At 47.9% G+C, this 19,430-nt stretch overlaps 1 protein-coding gene across 1 annotated transcript in view; it reads left to right on the top strand.

Annotated features, from left to right (window-relative positions):
* Positions 1–3,281: 3,281 nt before the first annotated feature.
* Positions 3,282–19,430, top strand: part of LOC147107882 (uncharacterized) — a 53,515-nt gene continuing 37,366 nt past the window's right edge. The window contains exons 1-2 of the mRNA XM_086006084.1: positions 3,282–3,300; positions 5,804–5,898. Of these exons, the coding sequence (XP_085862210.1) occupies positions 3,282–3,300; positions 5,804–5,898 (114 nt within the window). The remainder of the gene's footprint in view (positions 3,301–5,803; positions 5,899–19,430) is intronic.

Below are 19,430 nucleotides of genomic sequence, written 5' to 3'. Positions count from 1 at the left end.
CACTGAGAGTTGTCGGGATCTGGAATGCTCGACCTGAAAAGGGGGTGGAAGCTGATCCCATAAACAGAGTTGGACAGGTACTTGAGTTTGAGCAACTTACGGGGGTTAAGGACAAAGAGGCGGCATGTGGGACCAAGCATGACTGCTCTTTCAAAGAACCGGCACAGGCACAACGGGCCGAATGGCCTCCTTCTGTGCTGTAAGTTTCTATGGATCTATGAAAACCCAACGTGTCTTGCTTCAGTTATACAGGGTACTGGTGAGGCCACACCTGGAATACTGCGTACAGTTTTGGTTTCCATATTTAAGAAAATATATACTTACTCTCGAGGCAGTTCAGAGAAGGTTCACTCGGTTGATTCTGGAGATGAGGGGGTTGACTTATGAGGAAAGGTTGAGTAGGTTGGGCCTCTACTCATTGGAATTCAGAAGAATGAGAGGCGATCTTATCGAGACATATAAGGTTGTGAGGGGGCTTGATCGGGTGGACGCGGGGAGGATGTTTCCACTGATGGGTGAGACTAGAACTAGGGGGCATAATCTTAGAATAAGGTGCTGCCATTTCAAAACTGAGATGAGGAGAAACTTCTTCACTCAGAGGGTAGTAAATCTATGGAATTTGCTACCTCAGAGAGCTGTGGAAGCTGCGACATTAAATAAATTTAAAAAGGAAATAGACAGTTTCCTAGCTGATAAGGGAATTAAGGGTTATGGGGAGCGGGCAGGGAAGTGGAGGTGAGTCTAGGTTCGGATCAGCCATGATCCTATTGAATGGCGGAGCAGGCCCGAGGGGCCGTATGGCCTACTCCTGCTCCTACTACTTATGTTCTTATATTCTTATGTGTACACTGATAACAGCCAGCTCTACCTCACCACCACCTCTCTCGACCCATCCACTGTCTCTAATTTATCACGCTGCTTGCCCGACATCCAGTATTGGATGAACAGAAATTTCCTCCAACTAAATATTGGGGAGGTGAAGACAATGGCTTTGATCCCAACCACAAACTCCGTTCCCTAGCCACTGACTCCATCCCTGGCCTCTGTCTAAAGCTGAACCAGACTGCTCGCAGCCTTGGCGTCCTCTTTGACTCTGAACTGAGCTTTTGACCCCACATCCGCTCCATCGTTAAGACCGCCTACTTCCACGTCCATAACATCGCCCGTCTCCTCCCCTGCCTCAGCTCATCTGCTGCTGAAATACCTCTTTCCTGGCCGGCCTCCCACCATAAACTTGAGCTCATCCAAAACTCTGCTGTCCGTGTCCTAACTCGCACCAAGTCCTGTTCACCCATCACCTCTGTGTTCGCTGACCGACATTGACTTCCGGTCCGGCAACGCCTCGATTTGAAATTATCATCCTTGTTTTCAAATCCCTCCATGGTCTCGCCCCATCCTAGCTCTAACGTCCTACAACCCTCTGAGATCTCTGCGCCCCTGGCTTCTTGTGCATCCCTGATTTCCATCACTCCACCATTGGTGGCTGTGCCTTCAGCTGCCTGGGCCCTAAGCTCTGGAATTCCCTCCTTAAACCTGCCTCTTTGACGAAGCTTTTGGTCACCTGTCCTAATATCTCCTTGTGTGGCTCGGTGTGAAATTTTGTTTGATTACGCTCCTGTGAAGCACCTTGGGACGTTTTACTACATTAAAGGGGCTATATAAATACAAGCTGTTGTTGTTGCATTAACTTTCTGGAGCTTCATGGTGCACTCAATATAGATGTAGGATATGATATTGCTAGGTGTTCCCCTCAAAGTCAGTGGGATTGTGGGTTTAAGGCCCGCTCCAGAGACTTGAGCACAAAATCTAGGCTGACACTCCAGTGCAGTACCGAGGGAGTGCTGCACTGTTGGAGGTGCTGTCTTTTGGACGAGACATTAAACTAGGCCCCGTCTGCCCTCTCAGGTGGACATAAAGATCCCATGGCACTATTTTGAAGAAGAGCAGGGGAGTTCTCCCCAGTGTCCCGGCCAACATTTATCCTTTAACCAATATCACTAAAAAGACAGATTATCTGGTCATTATCTCACTGCTGTTTGTGGGAGCTTGCTGTGCTTAAATTGGCTGCTGCGTTTCCTACATTGCAACAGTTGAAAAGTACTTCATTGGCTGTAGGTCAGGTGAATGCTTCCACCATAGTAATCATACAACGTAGGCATATTAAAGCAGGTCTTCAGGAGCTTGGGCAGGTCAAAGGTGTCCTGAAGTACAGCCTTATTAATGTACTGGTACTGCACTGCACCCCCACAACTTGGTGCTGTGAAGACATATCATCGTAGAATGCCCTAGAGGTGAACACAGTTGCAAAGGGACCAGGAGGAGCCTGACGAGATGGTAGAAGAAAATCCGACTCTTTGCTCAAGCAATCCAGAACTACACCTCTGCTATGCTCTCTCCCACCCCACCATATTTCTATTTCAATATTCTTTAATGAGGATAGAGAAAGGATAGCAAACCGGTTACAAGGCTATTGGGAGGTTTTTTTCAAGCAGGGAAGATAATAACAATATATCCACTAGAGGGCAATCAGGTTCAACAAGCCACCCAATAAAAAACAGAACGAACAACCGAGCAACCATCTGCACACGTACAGAGGGATGGCAGATAAAGCTCACTGTAAGTGCAAAGAATTACACGTTGAAATAAAGAATGGGAAATACATGGAGAAGCTGGGGCTGTTCTCCTTAGAGCAGAGAAAGTTATGGGGAGATTTGATAGAGGTGTTCCAAATCATGAATGGTTTTGATAGAGAAATTGTTTCCAGTGGCAAAATGAATGGTCAGTAACCAGAGGAGACAGATTTAAGGTGATTGGCAAAAGAACCAGAGACGACATGAGGAAACATTTTTTTTGCGCAGCGAGTTGTTGTGATCTGGAATGCGCTGCCTGAAAGGGCGGTGGAAGCAGATTCAATAGTGACTTTCAAAAGGGAATTGGAAAAATACTTGAAAAGGAAAAATTTGCAGGGCTGCGGGGAAAGAGCGGGGGAGTGGGACTAATTGGACAGCCCTACCACGATGGGCCGCATGGCCTCCTTCTGAGCTGTAAGATTCTATTATTCTACAATTACTCAGTGGCTTGAGGAGAAACGAGAAGCAAACTGGGAGTGACAATAGATGCAAAGCTTAGCAGCCCCAATATTGGTCATCTGGGAACATTGATTTCCTAGGTGCTAAGGGGAGGAAAACGGGGCAGAGGCCTGCTACATCAGCTGTCTGCTCCCTTTAGGTCGCCCCAGGATCTTTGGGGCCTCCCCAACAGGGCAGAGTGGAGCCTGCCCAATGTTGGGATGCAACCGAGGTAAGAGTGCGGTGGCAGGGTGCGGGGCGGCGGGGGGCGGAGGAAGAATTGCTAGCCCTTCTGCCTCAATTTCCTCTTCTTGTATCTCAGGCATGTCCAATTACAGTGACTTCTCAACAAGTCTGCATTGGGTAACTTTCCAGCAAGGTGAAGAGGCCGGAGACCAGCCTTGACTGTGGGGTTTGGTACCTAGGGGCCTGCTGGCTGCTATTCTCCAGCAGGAGCCAATAGCAAGCCATGAGTCTGAAGCCGCACTCACGAAAATGTTATGTCTCCCTTATGCTCCTGTATCCCTTGACCCCTCTGCTGCCTGTGTGCTGTCAGACAGTAAATTCCAGATGAATTACATCTTACTCCTGCTCAACACTGGGCAGACCAAAGTCATAAATTTGGCTTCACTGCCAGTGACTTTATCCCTCTCCTGAGTCAATCCCGAAGGCCATCTGGTTTTTAGCATATTGTTTGAGCTTAAGTTGAGTTTGACAAGCAGCGTGCTATCCTTCACCAAGGTCACTTAATTTCAACTCCACAATATTGCCTGCCTCCAACCTTACCTCAGCCCCTCTGTCACTGGAACTTCACTTTCAGCCTCGACTACTCCAATGTTCTCCCGCTGGCCTCCCATCCCCCTCCCTCTATAAACTCCAACTTGTTCAAGTCTCTGCTCCTCATGTCTTGTCCCACACTAAGTCGCATTTGTCCATCAACCTTGTCCTTACTGACCTTCAATGGCTCCCCGTCCCCCAACATATTAAAGTTAAAATGCTTATCCTTGCCGACCTATCTCTCCAATGGCTTACCCAACCCTTCTTCTGCGAGTTTCTTAATTTCTATAACTCCCCCTGAATGTTCCATATCTCTGACTCCAGCCATCAATTTATCCTCTCCCCTTCACCCAACCATTGGTGGTAGAGCATTCAATCGCCTGAGTCCTAGAGGGTAATTTTAACCTTAACTCATGAGGCGGGATACCCACGGGACCGGGCGGAACGCTGGTTTTACACCCCGGCCAAAAATACTTTCAATTGGTGAGTAAAATCAGGCAGGGTGTAAAATCAATAGCAGATTACTGCGGATGCTGAAAATCTGAACTAAGAACCGAAAATGCTGGAAACACTCAGCAGGTCAGGCAGCATCCGTGGAGAAAGAAAAACAGAGTTAACGTTTCAGGTCGAGTTAACGTTTCTGGGGTGTAAAATCAGGCGGGCTGTCAAACCAGCATTACGCCCAATCCCATCCATTTCCCACCCGGCGGTTTAGGTCAACATTACCCACGACTCTCTATTGAACTCTCTCCCTAGATCGCGCCAGCTCTCTTTCGATTTATAAAAACATTTCGAAAACCCATCTCTTCAGGTAAGCTTTCCGTCGCATCCCATAATCTCAGTGCATGCTCCCAATGTGCACCTGCGAAGTGCCTTTGGACGTTTGATACGTTAAACGCGCTACACAAATTCAAGCAGCCTGTCTAGGGAACGGGCTCCATCTCACTTACCTTGAAGCCATTAATGGAACCTACATTATCACTAGTTAGGAAGGCCATGTTACTCCTAAGTTCCCTATTGAATACTTTGAGAAAGTAGTAATTGAGCACATTATATAGAATATACAGCACAGAAACAGGCCAACCAGTCCATATTGGCATTTAAATGCAAGTCTTTCTTCCTTTATCTAGCTGTCCCTTAAATGCCTGGGTGGTCTCTGCAGCAAAAACTGAAGTTTCATTTTCAATTCTGTTTTCAATTTAGAGTAAAATGGCACTTAACGCCAGAGAGCCTGCCCTGACAGGCAGTGGTGCTGCCACTCTGAGCAAGAGGAAAGGGTCACGCACTTGCTGGGAATGAGTGGTGGCAGTTCAGTGCCTGGGGCCCAATCAGACATTGGAGTAAGGGACGATGAGTTGCTGTATGCCAACATCCCCAGCATCGAAGTATTGACCACACTCGATCAGCTCCGATGGACAGGCCACATCGTCCGCATGCCCGATACGAGACTCCCAAAACCAGCGCTCTACTCGGAGCTCCGACACGGCAAGAGAGTCCCAGGTGGGCAGAGGAAACACTTCCAGGACACCCTCAAAGCCTCCTTGAAAAAGTGTAACATCCCCACCGACACCTGGGAATCCCTGGCCCAAGACCGCACAAAGTGGAAGAGAAGCATCCGGGAAGGCGCTGAACACCTCGAGTCTCTTCGCCGGGAGCAAGCGGAAGCCAAGCGCAGGCAGCACAAGGAGCGCACGTCAACCCAAGCACTCCACCCACCCGCCCCTTCAACCACCGTCTGCCCCACCTGTGACAGAGACTGTAGGTCCCGCATTGGACTAATCAGTCACCTGAGAACTCATTTTTAGTGTGGAAGCAAGTCATCCTCGGTTCCGAGGGACTGCCTAAGAAGAGAGAAGAAGTTTAAAACTGTAAGGTGTGTGCAGAATATCAGCTGATCAGTGATGATGGCGTATCAATGCGCTTCACCATTGTAAATGTTTACTGTTTCCTTTCCACAGGTGGGCAGCTGTCTTCGCACACACGGGATAAACAGTGGGACGAGTCTGCGGCTGCAGAGGGCATTGGGGAAGGAGTACCAGATGCCGTGCGAGCAGTAAGTGAGGCGCAGGAGGAGGAAGTTGTGGAGTGTCAGCTAATGGAAGGGGAGGGTATGGACCCTGGGGCGAGCGACCGAGCGAAGTGGGAACCTTGACTATGATGAAAGGCTGCACACCACCTCTCCATCTCCTGGCCCCTCTGGCACTGGGCCAGGCACAGATGACTGTCGTTCCACAGCCAGACACCAGCCTGATACTCCAGAGCAGGTGGGAGAAGCAGCAAGATGTTTAGCAACAACAACAACAACGTGTATTTATACAGCGCCATTAACATAGTAAAATGTCCCAAGGCGCTTCACAGGAGTATTTTAAGACAAAAAATTTGACATCGAGTCACATAAGGATAAATTAGGGCATGTGAAAGAGGTAGGATTTAAGAAGCGTCTTAAAGGAGGAAAGAGAGGTAGCGAGGCGGAGAGGTTTAGGGAGGGAATTCCAGAGCTTAGGGCCCAGGCAACAGAAGGCACGGCCGCCAATGGTGGAGCAATTATAATCAGGGATCCTCAAGAGGGCAGAATTAAAGGAGTGCAGATATCTCAGGGGGTTGTGGGGCTGAAGGAGATTACAGAGATAGGAAAGGGTGAGGCCATGGAGGGATTTGAAAACAAGGATGAGAATTTTGAAATTGAGGCGCTGCTTAACCGGGAGCCAATGTAGGTCAGCGAGCACAGGGGTGATGGGCGAACGGGACTTGGTGCGAGTTAGGACACGTGCAGCCGAGTTTTGGATGACCTCAAGTTTACGGAGGGTGGAATGTGGGAGGCCAGCCAGGAGTGCGTTGGAATAGTCAAGTCTAGAGGTAACAAAGGCATGGATGAGGGTTTCAGCAGCGGATGAGCTGAGGCAGGGGCGGGGACGGGCGATGTTTCGGAGGTGGAAATAGGCAGTCTTTGTTATGCTGCAGATATGTGGTCGAAAGCTCATTTCAGGGTCAAATATGACACCAAGGTTGCGAACAGTGTGGTTCAGCCTCAGACAGATGTTACAGCACAGCAGAATGACATAGAAACTCAGCTGCAACAGATTGAAGGCTTGAGGCGAGAAATGCTCACTCTTCATGGGAAGAAACTTGACTCTCTTGCTGCTGTTAGGCAGGAGATTGATGTTCTTGGGAGCAATTACGCAATAATTTGGACACAGGTCGACAGACCCTCAACCAGTTTGGCACAACTGCACAGACAGTTGTTAATGAGCTCGTCATGGCTTCACACAGCTTTTCTGATGTGATGTGCCAAGTTCATCTGGCGCTTAATCAGTTTAACGAGTCTCTCGTTCAACTTTTGCAGTTGAAGACAGCAGGTTCGGCTGTGTAGTGTATGTAACCGTTCTACCTTTAAGAGAACTATTGTATGTAACCGTCCACCTTTAAGAGAACTATTTTAGGTGTTGCACTACTTTATCTTGGCTGCTGTATACTGTAATACCGGTGGTGACCACACCGGTATATAAGTGCTGTGTAAGGATTTATTGGGCAGATTCGCCCTGACCTTCGAATAGTAAAGTCCTGTTAAAGTTACTCTTGTAGTCTGTGTATTACTTCACCATATAACCCACAGACTTTACAGTGGCGACGGGTTCGATCTTACCCTGCGGCAGCGACACACCCGAAGCAGTTAACGAGCGTCGAGAAGAGGCACCCGCCCTCGTCGTTCTGCTGAGAGAAGACTCGAGTCTGCAGAGCAAGGAAGAAGGAAGGATTCAGACACGAAGCCTTCCATCAGCAACAGGCTGTTATTGTCCCTTCTGCCACGGCGGTGAGTGAGCCGATCAGCCAAGAGAAGCAAGTCGGCCACGTTGACTGTGAGTAGGGGGAAAATAAAAAGAAACGGGGGATAAGGGCGGTGAACTCGACCACGGTCGGGGGAAAGGAGCCGGACAGAAGTCGGGCCCAGAGGCGCTGAGACTGGGGCAGCGTAGGGCACGGAAGCCGCGGTACAAGCGGGAACGCAGCCGGTGTGAGAGACCGGGCTACAAGCGGTAACGCAGCCAGTGTGAGAGACCGGGCTACAAGCGGGCTGGGAGACGCAACAGCGTCATGAGACAGCTCGACCGCGACCGGCGAAAGGCCGGGCAGCTACCGAGGCCGCGAGGCGCTGCGACCGGGATCGTAAGGCGCGGGAAGAAATAAAAATAAGAAACCGCGGAGAACTCAGCCGCAGCCGGGGGAGGAAAGGACCGGACTGCGAGAGGGCTGGGAGGCGCGATTGGAAGCCACTGAGGGAGAGACAGAGCCCGAGCGAGCGGGAGAGACAGAGCCGAGCGAGGGAGACCGAGGAGATTCAGCCAGCGGCTGGAACTGTTCGCCGTCAACGGGTTGTCCCCAGCGCCGGTTGCCCTGCCAAGAAAAGGGAACAAGGAACGCACTGAAGCCGGCGCGCAGGCTGCGAACTCCGAAAGCCAGCGGTCGTCGCCCGAAGGAAAGCTTACCCCTCCCGCCAGGGGAAGAAACGCGGGAAGCCGCCAGTAGGCGGGGAAGAAGACAGAAGCGGGAAACCGCCATTTTGAAAGTGGGCGGGGAAGAAGACAAGCGCGGGAAACCACCATTTTTGGAAAAAAAAGTAACGAACAAATTCGTTGTGGTTTCTCAAAAAGATAGTGAAGATGCCTAAGCATGGTAACATCAACAACTTCGATTCCGAGGTGGAAGATTGGGCCACGTACGTAGAATGCATCGAGATATATTGTGAGGCCAATAAAATAGCAGATGATGATAAAGCTCTCACCTTATTAAACGCAATGGGGGCGAAGACATACGGGCTATTGAAGCATCTTCTATCACCAGCTAAACCGGCGGATCAGACTTTCGCTGATATTGTTGCTGTCCTGAAGGGTCATTTGAACCCCACACCGCTGATGTTGGCGGAACGATTCAAATTTTATGCGAGAACGCAACGGAAAGAGGAAAGCAACGCGGAATACTTGGTCGAACTGCGTAGACTAGCGAAATACTGCCAGTTTGGGGAAAATCTGACAGAGGCATTGAGAGACAAGTTCGTGTGCGGGTTGTCGAAGGAAGGAACACAAAAGCGACTGCTCGAAGAGAACGATCTTACACTTGACAAGGCTGTCCTTATTGCAGCATCACACGAAGCAGCCGCGAGGGGCACTGCGGAAATGCAGCTGAAGGCAACGGTACTCAGCATGGATCAAATGACTTCGGGTACAACAAAATGTTATCGTTGTGGGAAGACAACACACGACCAGAACCAATGCTGGTTTAAAAACCAGGAATGTAGAAAATGTGGCAAGCTTGGTCACATAGCTAAAGTATGCCGGTCAGGAAAGAAGACCAACAACAGAAAAAAGTCACCGCAGGAAAAGTACAGCAAGGTACACAAGGTGGCTGAGAAGAGTTCAGATGAACAGAATTCGGATTCAGACCCGAACGGCCAGGAACTGGGTAGTCTGAGAATTCACAATGTGAGTAAGGAAGCTGACCTACAAACTATCTGGGTCACACTAAAAGTAGCCGGAGTCCAAGTGAAAATGGAATTGGACACAGGATCAGCCCTATCAGTCATAAATCGAAGGGATTACAACCGGCTATTCTCACATATACCCTTGAGAGATACCAAGATCGTATTGCAGACATACACGGGGCATAAAGTATACCCCATGGGAAAGATACAAGTCAAGGTGAGAGACAGGGGCAAAGAACACCAAGGAATGGACTTATATGTACTACCTGAGGGAGGTCCACCACTTCTGGGACGGGAGTGGATCAGGGAAATAAACATGGAATGGCACTACCTAAAAGCAATAACGAGTGAGAACTCGGTGAAGACAATCAGCTCAGACTCTGAAACGGATGACGACAAGACCAGCCCAGGTGCGAAAGACAAGTCTAAAATGGACTTGCTGACTAAGGTTGGAAAAATGAAGGAGTGCATAAATACTGATGCTTCAAAGGAGAACAAAGTTTCAGAACAGAATTCCACTGAACAACAACAACATAGTTTGGCAGAGAACTCTGAGTCTGTCCAGTTTACAGACATGCACAAGTCTGAGGAACACTGGGCTCGAACTCAACTCCATTTCAAATTACAACAGCAATTAGAACAATTGAGTTGCCGTCTCGAGCAAGAGATAAAAGCAATGAAAACGTTCTTTGACACAGAGTGGGAGAATCTGGAAAGACAACAGAAACAGCTGAGGGAGAAAAGGGAGCAGGAGCACACAAATCGTCTGCGCAAGGAGGCCAAACGAATCAAAGCTGATTCGGTTTCTGAAGGTGCGTGCTCTAATCTGGTGGAGCAAGATGTTCAGCAACTGAAGGCGCTTGTTAGCAGATTGCAGGCAGAAAAGGCTGAGTTGGTCGCCATGAATTCCGAGCTCCTACTGAAGTTGGGTGCAGCATCACCGGATGATTCATTTGTGGAAATTCGAATGGTGGAGGCTGCGGATGATGGCGAAGTAGAAACAGCAAAGGAGCCCCAGGGCAAGGTTATAAACAGCCCTGCAGCTACTGGGAAACGGATGAGGTCAGAAGAGTCAACGGTCAGCCAACTCCTTCATATGCTGAGGGACAAGACTCTGAAATGGGAACAATTTGGACATGAGTCTAAATCTTCAAAGGAGAGGGGTTTGGAGCTCCCAAAAGTTATTGGAATAGCTGAGGTTGCAACACAGACTGAGAAGATGGCAGCAGAGCAAACCTTGGATGCCAAAAGTACGCTGATTCACGTCAATGTTGAACAACAGAATGCTGAAACAGCTGCTCCAGTAGAGGGATTGAATAATACAATCAATCAATCTCCCAATGAAGTTGAAGTATTGAAATCACGAATGAGGTCTGTAGTGGCGCTTCTTAGTTTCCAAACAGGCAGCCACTGAGCTGTGGGGTTTTTAACAACGAGTAGACGCGTGTCGAAATAAAACGTTCCCAAACGTAGCTTTGTCTTTTAAACTGTTTACTATAACACTTAACAAACGGAATTACAAAGCAAACACATATAAACGAACACGGTCAAAAACTGTACTGCTCCAAACCTCACAGCTTCTGCCTCCTTCAACCACGTGCAGTTTAAACTGTAAAATGGCTGCACCCATGTGTGGCTTAGGGACTGTTCCATTGTGGCAAGAATGAAGGGGGTGTCTCGGACTATACTACTGGAGCAAGAAAATAGGGGGTTTCTTAATACAATAAGTCGGTCAGGTAAATTAACTGTATTATGCCATTTAACCACTATTTTAAAGTGTTTTCTTAAGCTTTTATGGCTCTTACATTCCGGCCCCTAATTGACTAGGCACATGAAGCATATCAATTACTCAAACATTAAGAGTCATAAACTAATGAGTTCAACATATTTACAATATATGTGTCCACTTTTTTCGTTCGGGAACCTTTCACGCTGCTTCTTGTAGCAGGCAGAGCTTTGTGATCGGTCTTTCCAGGGTACTGGTCTTGGTTTGCAAACAAACACGACGAACGACGCCTCTGGAGTCTGGCATGGTCTTAATTATTTTTCCCATCAACCTAGAATTCCTAGGGGCTGAATCATCCACAATTAAGACAATGTCTCCGACAATGAAGTTCCTCTTTATTTTGGACCATTTTTGACGCTCCTGTAGCAGAGGTAAGTATTCTCTTGTCCATCTGGTCCAGAAAAGGTCTGACATATACTGAACTTGCCTCCACTTCCGACGGGCATACAGATCTTCCTTTTTGAAGACTCTCGGGGGCATGGCTGGCTGTGTTTTCAACAACAACAGGTGGTTCGGAGTCAGGGCTTCGAGGTCATTGGGATCATCTGATGTCTTAGTTATCGGTCGGTCATTAATGATGGCTTCGACCTCGCACAGAACGGTTTGGAGTCCCTCGTCGTCAAGCGCTTGCTGCTTCAGTACAGAACTGAGTAGTTTTCTTACGGTGCGTATCTGTCTTTCCCAGACACCTCCGTGGTGGGATGCAGCCGGAGGATTGAAGATCCATTTAATTCCTGTTTGCATCATGGCTTCCTGTATTTTAAGCTGATTCCAACCTTCAATAGCTTCCCGTAGTTCTCTCTCCGCTCCGACGAAATTAGTGCCATTATCAGAACGCATAATGGACACCTGTCCTCTTCTACAGACAAAGCGCCGCAAGGCGTTAATACAGGAATCAGTGTCAAGCGTGTGTGCCACCTCAATATGAACAGCTCTGATGGTCAAACAAGTGAAAAGCACACCGTATCTCTTGACAAGGCTCCGTCCTGGCTTTACCTCGAAAGGCCCGAAATAGTCCACCCCTACGTTTGTAAATGGGGGCTTGTCTGGTAACAAACGGTCTTCAGGCAGGTCTGCCATTTTCTGCTCCCCAGCTCTAGCGTGTAACCGTCTGCAAACAATGCATTCAGAGAGTATTTTTCTTATTACGGAATTAGCTCCTGGAATCCAGTATCTTTGTCTTAGCTTCGCAAGCACGTGATTCCTCCCACCGTGTCCAATACTCTGGTGTATATGCTGAAGAATGAGGGTAGCAACCCGGAGGTCCTTAGAAAGGATAGCAGGATGCTTGGCCTCCTCTGGCATAGCAGATTTGTTTAGTCTCCCTCCCACCCTCAGTACTCCATCTTGCAGTGTAGGGTCCAGCTTGTAGATATGACTACCTTTCTTGATTGGAGTATTTCGCTGTAGAGCTTCGATTTCTTCTGGGTATCTTTGTCTTTGACTGAAGCGAACTATCTCCTTCTCAGCCTTGGCCAAATCCTCCACGGTCAATGAATTCTTGCCCAATGTGGTCTTGTGCTGATGCGTATACTGCTGTAGAAGCATTCTCTGCTTATCAGGGTTACTTTCAGACTGACTGATAGTGGCTCGGTACTCTTTTCTCTTACCGCTCAGGTGTAGCAGCAACTCTTTCAACCTTAGAAACCATGCAACTGCTTTCCTCAACTGGTGCCATCCTGAGAAATGGTTAACAAGCTTGTTCACTGTGTCAAAGTTCTCTTTCGCATTTATGAGATTTACTGTGACTGATCTCTTGACTTCGACGTCGTCTTCAGCAATCTGACTTGGCATATCTGGTCTTTCTGGCCATGATCTCTCTGTTTCCAGCAGATAACTTGGGCCTTGTATCCAAGTTTCACTCCTCATGAAGTTTTCAGCCTTCAATCCTCGTGAGGCTTGATCTGCTGGGTTTAATGAGGTGTTTACGTACCTCCATTGAGATGGTTGTGTAGCTTCTCTAATGGATGAGATTCTGTTTGCTACGAAGGTCTTGAAGCGTATCTTCTCATTCTCTATATACTTCAGCACCGTCGTGCTATCCGTCCAGAAGACAGATTCTTCTAATGGGAGCTGTAACTCTTTCCACATCACCTGGTCAACTTTAACTGCAACAACCGCTGCCGTCAATTCCAGTCTCGGGATGCTGACCTGCTTCAGTGGAGCCACCCTGGATTTCCCCATGAGGAAGGCACAATGTTTCTGGCCCTGTTGATTTGTCAGCAAGACGTAAGTAGCCGTGCCATAGCCGTCCTCACTGGCGTCCGAGAAATGATGTAGTTGAGCCGTCTTTGTAAGTCCAAAACTCGCGGGCTTGATGCATCTACTGACGTTGAAGCTAGAAAGTTGTTGCAAATCTGTCAACCATCTGTGCCATCTCTGAGCTTGACCTTCTGGGATATCTTCATCCCATCCTCTCTTGTCTCTACACAGCTCTCGTAGCATCAGCTTCACCGGCAGAATGAGTGGTGCCAGGAATCCAAGAGGGTTGTAGATGGAACTGACCACGGAGAGAATCCCTCGTCTTGTGGACGGTCTTTCGTTCACCATTATCCTGAAGTTGAACGTGTCTGACTCGATGCACCATTGTACACCAAGGGCTCTCTCGATAGGAAGGACATCGTGGCTCAGGTCCAGATCTTTGACTTCAGTGGCTCTTTCCTTTTCTGGGATAGAAGCTAGAACTGCTCTGCTGTTGCTTATCCACTTAGTCAGATGGAATCCTCCATTCGAACACAGAGTTCTAAGGTCTCTTGACAGTGCGATGGCATCGTCTTCTGTTGACACGGACTTCAGACAGTCGTCGACATAAAAGTTTCTGAAGATTGTCTCCACAGCCTCTGATGGTGCTTTGCCTTTGCCATCTTCTGCAGTTTTTCTGAGAGCGTAGCTTGCACAGCTGGGAGATGATGTGGCTCCGAACAAGTGTACGGCCATTCTACATTCCACCATCGCTTGACTAACGTCGCCATCTGGCCACCAAAGGAAGCGCAGAAGATCAACATCTTCATCAGGGATTCTAACTTGGTAGAACATTGATTCTATGTCTGCCATCATGGCAACGAGCTCTTGTCTAAACCTAGTCAAGACGCCAATGAGGGTATTAGTAAGATCAGGACCTTGAAGCAGCTGGTCATTCAGTGAAGTTCCTCTGAATGAGACGGCGCAGTCAAACACTACATGGATCTTTTTCTTCTTTGGGTGATACACCCCGTGATGAGGAATGTACCAGACCCTTCCATCGTCTCTGTTCAACTGTTCCTCGGGCACCTTTACGGCATAGCCTTTCGCTATGATGTTTCTCATGAAGTCTTTGTAGTCTTCGTGAAAGTCGGGGTTCTTGTTCAGCTTTCTCTTTAGACTGATGGCGCGTTGCTCTGCTATGCAGCGATTGTTCGGCATCTTCGCAGTCTGTCTTCTCAGTGGCAAACCAATGTGATAGTGGCCATCAATGAATTGTGTAGACCTTGTCATCAAACCCATGAACTGATGGTCTTCTTGTGACATCTCTGTCTTTTCCTCACAGCTGCGTTCTGAGAAGTCTGCGTTGAACTGCTGGATCAACAGCTCTTCAATGCTTGCGATAGAGATGCGATTAACTGTGACGTTTTGTCGTTCCTCCTTGTTCGACTTGTGGCCATCATCTCTCCTTACCGGTCCATTGACTACCCATCCAAGGGCTGTCCTGACGGCGTAGGGTCCGTCATCCTTGCTGTTTATCACCTGCCATGGCTCCATAGTTTTGTAGGCATTGGTTCCAATTAATAGGCCAATTTCTGCTTCAATGTATGGGAGACGCACCTTTTCTAGGTAAGGCCATCTATCCACATCCTTCTGCAGGGCTAGGTTCCCTATTCTAACAGGAATCTCCCTCTGTGTGAAAACATTAGGCAGGTCTATGAAGTCCTTCTCTTCAAGTCCACACACTTCTAGGTCTGACAGGATATAACTTTGCATTGACTTCTCATGACCCATGGTGCGTAATAGGATTTCTGTTCTTCTGCCTCTAACGTTCAGCTGTCGCATGAGTGATTCTGTGCAGAACGTTGCTGAGCTACCTGGATCCATGAAGGCGTAAGTCTCCACAAGCTTCTCGCTCCTCTTAGACTTGATCTTTACTGGTACGATGGCAAGAATACAATCACTGTCACCGGCCCCAGTGAGTCCACAAGTCTCTGGTTCTAGCGACACCAGAGCACTTGAGACAACCTTCTCGTCGGTATTGTTTTCTTCACTCTCCTTAGAGACTTGTTCTTCTTTATGGATATGCAGCAGGCTGGGATGTTTCCGAGTGCACTCTCTGCATGTTGTTCTTTGCTTACAGTTTCTACTCAGGTGCCCCTGAGAGAGACATCCAAAGCATAGGCCGTTGCACTTCAGGAATTCGATTCTGTCTTTATGTGGCTGTGCTTTGATGTCGCTGCAGAAATCCAATGTATGATTCTTCTGGCAGAATAAGCATGGCTTCTGAAAGGCATTAGCAGATGTCACTGTGCTGCTCTTTTTGGGAGATGAGTTCTGGGGCCTTTCTTCCTCGGCCTGGGTGACGATAGTTGCAAAGCTGCTTCCCCTGGAACCACCTTTCCTGAGAGTCTTTGATTCAACAGGCTTGGCTTTCACTCTTCCATCGGTGGTCGGGCTGACATCTTGGATGTTTCCAAACAATGGGTCCCTAGCAATTTTAGCCTGTTTGTCTATGAAGTTCACTAAGTCTGCAAACCTGGCTCTACTTTTCCGTCTCTCCATTATCTCAAAGGCTGTTCTTCTCCATTGTTCTCTCATCCTGTAAGGAAGCTTAGAGATGATGATTCTCATAGTCGTAGGATTGTCCATCTCTTCCATGAATTCAACATCCTCCATGGTGTTGCGACATCCTATGAGGAAAAGAACATATGCGTTCAATGCCTCTCCGTCCTCCGATCTGATCTGTGGCCGCTTGGTAGCCTTTTCGATATATGCAGTGGCTATCTTCAGCTCGTTACCATAGTGCTCCTGCAGCAACTTCCTGGCTTCTATGTATCCCCGGTCCGGTCTCATGTGTTCACAGCTTCTGACCAGGTCTTGTGGTTTACCACTGGTGTACTGTCCCAGGTAGTACAACTTATCACTGCTGCTCTCTGTTTTGGAGTCAATGGCTTGTTCAAAGGATCTGATGAAGGGCTTATACTTGAGTGGGTTGCCTTGGAACACTGGTATGTCTCTTTGAGGGAGTCGAAACAGATTCTGTTGTTTTACAAGCATCTCTGTAATTTCGTTCTGACGTTGCATCACTCGGTATAGGCTTCTCCCTGTGTCTTCAGGCCTCTGGTGGTCATCAGCAGGGTCTAGTCTAGACCGTCTGACGTCTGGGGTAGCATCACGTGCTCCTGTTAGTGGAGAGGCCACTCTTCCACGCTGTAATGCCAGGGGATTGCCTTCGGGCTCTGTTGTAACTCTTGAAGGTGCCCTGGATCCAACTCCATGTGACAACGTTGACTGGCAGTGGCTCCCGCCGTCCCGTGAGCCTTCATAATCTTCGTACGCACTCAACCTGGCGTCTGAGACCTCGATAGCTGTTTTTATCTCCAGCTGTTCTTTCTTTACCTGCACGTGGGCCCGTTGGGCCTGCAGTTGGGCCTCTTGGACCTGCAGTTGGGCCTCTTCCCGTTCAAGAGCTTGCTTCTCCGCTAAAGATGCTGCGCGCGCCATCAACGCCGTCCGTTCAGCCTCCGCTCTCATGCGTCGCGACGAGCTTGTGGTAGAAGCGACTGACCTGCATCCAGAAACAGAGCTACCTTCTTTTCGATTTTTGCTCGGTCTGGCGGAAGTCTCTGAAATGCTATCGTCTGGTCCGACTTCATCGTCAACTTTATCTTTCTCTGCTGTTTCAGCATCTTGACGAATCTTTAACATCCACTGTTCCGTGGCCTTGATATAGTCCTTAATGCTGGTTGATTTAAGATCAAACCAGTTGTGCTGATCAGCGTTTCCCTCTTCTTCAGACAGAAGTGCTAATACATCTTCATTGAGTACATTAAATTCTTCATGCAGCTTGGAGAAATCGTAATACATTATGTCTTCAGCTTTCTTAATATTAGCATTATCTTCCATGAGACGATCAATTATCTTCATTTTTCCAGTTATCTGAGCTAATTTAGCCTTCCTTGCGCCTATGCTTCTATGTAACTTCTCTTCCATTGCCTTTGGGGTGAGCTTTATTTCCCTCTTTTGGCCAGCAATCTTTCTGGCTGATGGAAGCTCCTGGCTCCGTAAGGCCTCGGCCATTTTACCCGCAGCTCTTATTTAGCTTCTCAATAGAATGAACAAAGCAAGTAGCAGTCACTGTACCTTCGCTTTCTTATATTGTCGTCTGGCTCCGTGACCATTCGGGTATACGTTCGCCGATGATTCTGTCCCTTCCTTCTTAGGGAGCTAGTTTTTGACTAATGTAGTGGCGCTTCTTAGTTTCCAAACAGGCAGCCACTGAGCTGTGGGGTTTTTAACAACGAGTAGACGCGTGTTGAAATAAAACGTTCCCAAACGTAGCTTTGTCTTTTAAACTGTTTACTATAACACTTAACAAACGGAATTACAAAGCAAACACGTATAAACGAACACGGTCAAAAACTGTACTGCTCCAAACCTCACAGCTTCTGCCTCCTTCAACCACGTGCAGTTTAAACTGTAAAATGGCTGCACCCATGTGTGGCTTAGGGACTGTTCCATTGTGGCAAGAATGAAGGGGGTGTCTCGGAATATACTACTGGAGCAAGAAAGTAGGGGGTTTCTTAATACAATAAGTCGGTCAGGTAAATTAACTGTATTATGCCATTTAACCACTATTTTAAAGTATTTTCTTAAGCTTTTATGGCTCTTACAAGGTCATTAGTAAAAGACTTGCAGGAAGCCCAGAAAAAGCTGGATGAAACTGAACGCATGAAGAAGTCTCTTCAGGAAAGATGTCTGGATTTGGAACAAAAGCTGGCTAACGTCCAGCTGGGTATGGAGGAAATAGAAGACCCTCTCGCTGGCCTAGCTCAGGACGACACCGAATATTACCATGACCTGTTGGACGACACCGAATATTACGATGACCTGCTCTGCCCAGCTTGTGATGAAAACTCCCAAAGTGCAGAAACCATGAAGAATCACCTAAAGTCTAAGGAACATCGGGAGATGGTGGCGCTACTACAGAAAAAGGAGGACGAGAAGGAGGAACGGTGCATGCAGCTGGCAGCTGACAGTGGAGCCCAGAGAGTCTCCAAGAAGCAGAAAAGGAAAAGACGAAGCAGAAGATGATGACCATCTGAACCATTATCACCTCTACCAGGTCACACACGTGGTCTCTCCGTACGGAGCCAAATCAGTTTGGAAGTAGAAAAACTTCCCAAGGTACTCAAGCTTTTAAAGTCAACAATGCTGGTTCAGAAGTGACGGAAGTTCAAGCTGTTAAGTCCAGTGAAGGACTATTGGATGAGTCACTCCAGCAACGTGAACCGACTACACCGAGACTGAATCTGTGAACTGTTTTCCGCAGAGACTGAATCTGTGAACTGTTTCCCGCAGAGACTGAATCTGTGAACTGTTTCCGCAGAGACTACATCTGTGAACTGTTTTTACATGAAGTTGGATATATGTTATGTTTAATGGGGAATAAGTATGTTGTAAACTAAAAAGGGAGGATTGTAGTGTATGTAACCGTTCTACCTTTAAGAGAACTACTGTATGTAACCGTCCACCTTTAAGAGAACTATTTTAGGTGTTGCACTACTTTATCTTGGCTGCTGTATACTGTAATACCAGGAGTGACCACACCGGTATATAAGTGCTGTGTAAGGATTTATTGGGCAGATTCGCCCTGACCTTCGAATAGTAAAGTCCTGTTAAAGTTACTCTTGTAGTCTGTGTATTACTTCACCATATAACCCACAGACTTTACAGGCTGCCGTTCATTTGACCCCCGCAGAACCCCCCTTGCCTGCTCCCAGCGCAGTCACAGTGCCGGCCCACGAGACAGCAGCTCTGCCAATTATGTTGGAAGCAAATGTTGCCTTTCACCAGCAGCAGCAGCAACCCTGTCACGAGCCAATTGCTGAAGGGTAGAGATGGCACACAGGGATCTTTCACTGGGCATGAGAAAGCTGCGGTCACGGGGAAGGGTAAGACGCAGGAGACAGTAGGGTGTCACCTTTTGCACATTCCACCTCCTTCGACCCTCAGGCACGGATGCGAGGGGGCACAGCTGTCAATTCTTTAATGTTTGTTGTTATTTAAATGTTGGTGTGTTATTTCTTGAAGTTTATATTTGTGACTGACAGTGTATTTAACCATTTCGTTTCATATG

This window comes from Somniosus microcephalus, chromosome 14 (genome assembly GCF_052327205.1).
Source record: "Somniosus microcephalus isolate GS21.2 chromosome 14, FLI_Smic_1.0, whole genome shotgun sequence".
Classification (NCBI taxonomy): domain Eukaryota; kingdom Metazoa; phylum Chordata; class Chondrichthyes; order Squaliformes; family Somniosidae; genus Somniosus; species Somniosus microcephalus.
The sequence above is the reverse complement of the archived record's forward strand: the minus strand, read 5'-3'. Positions and strand labels throughout refer to the sequence as shown.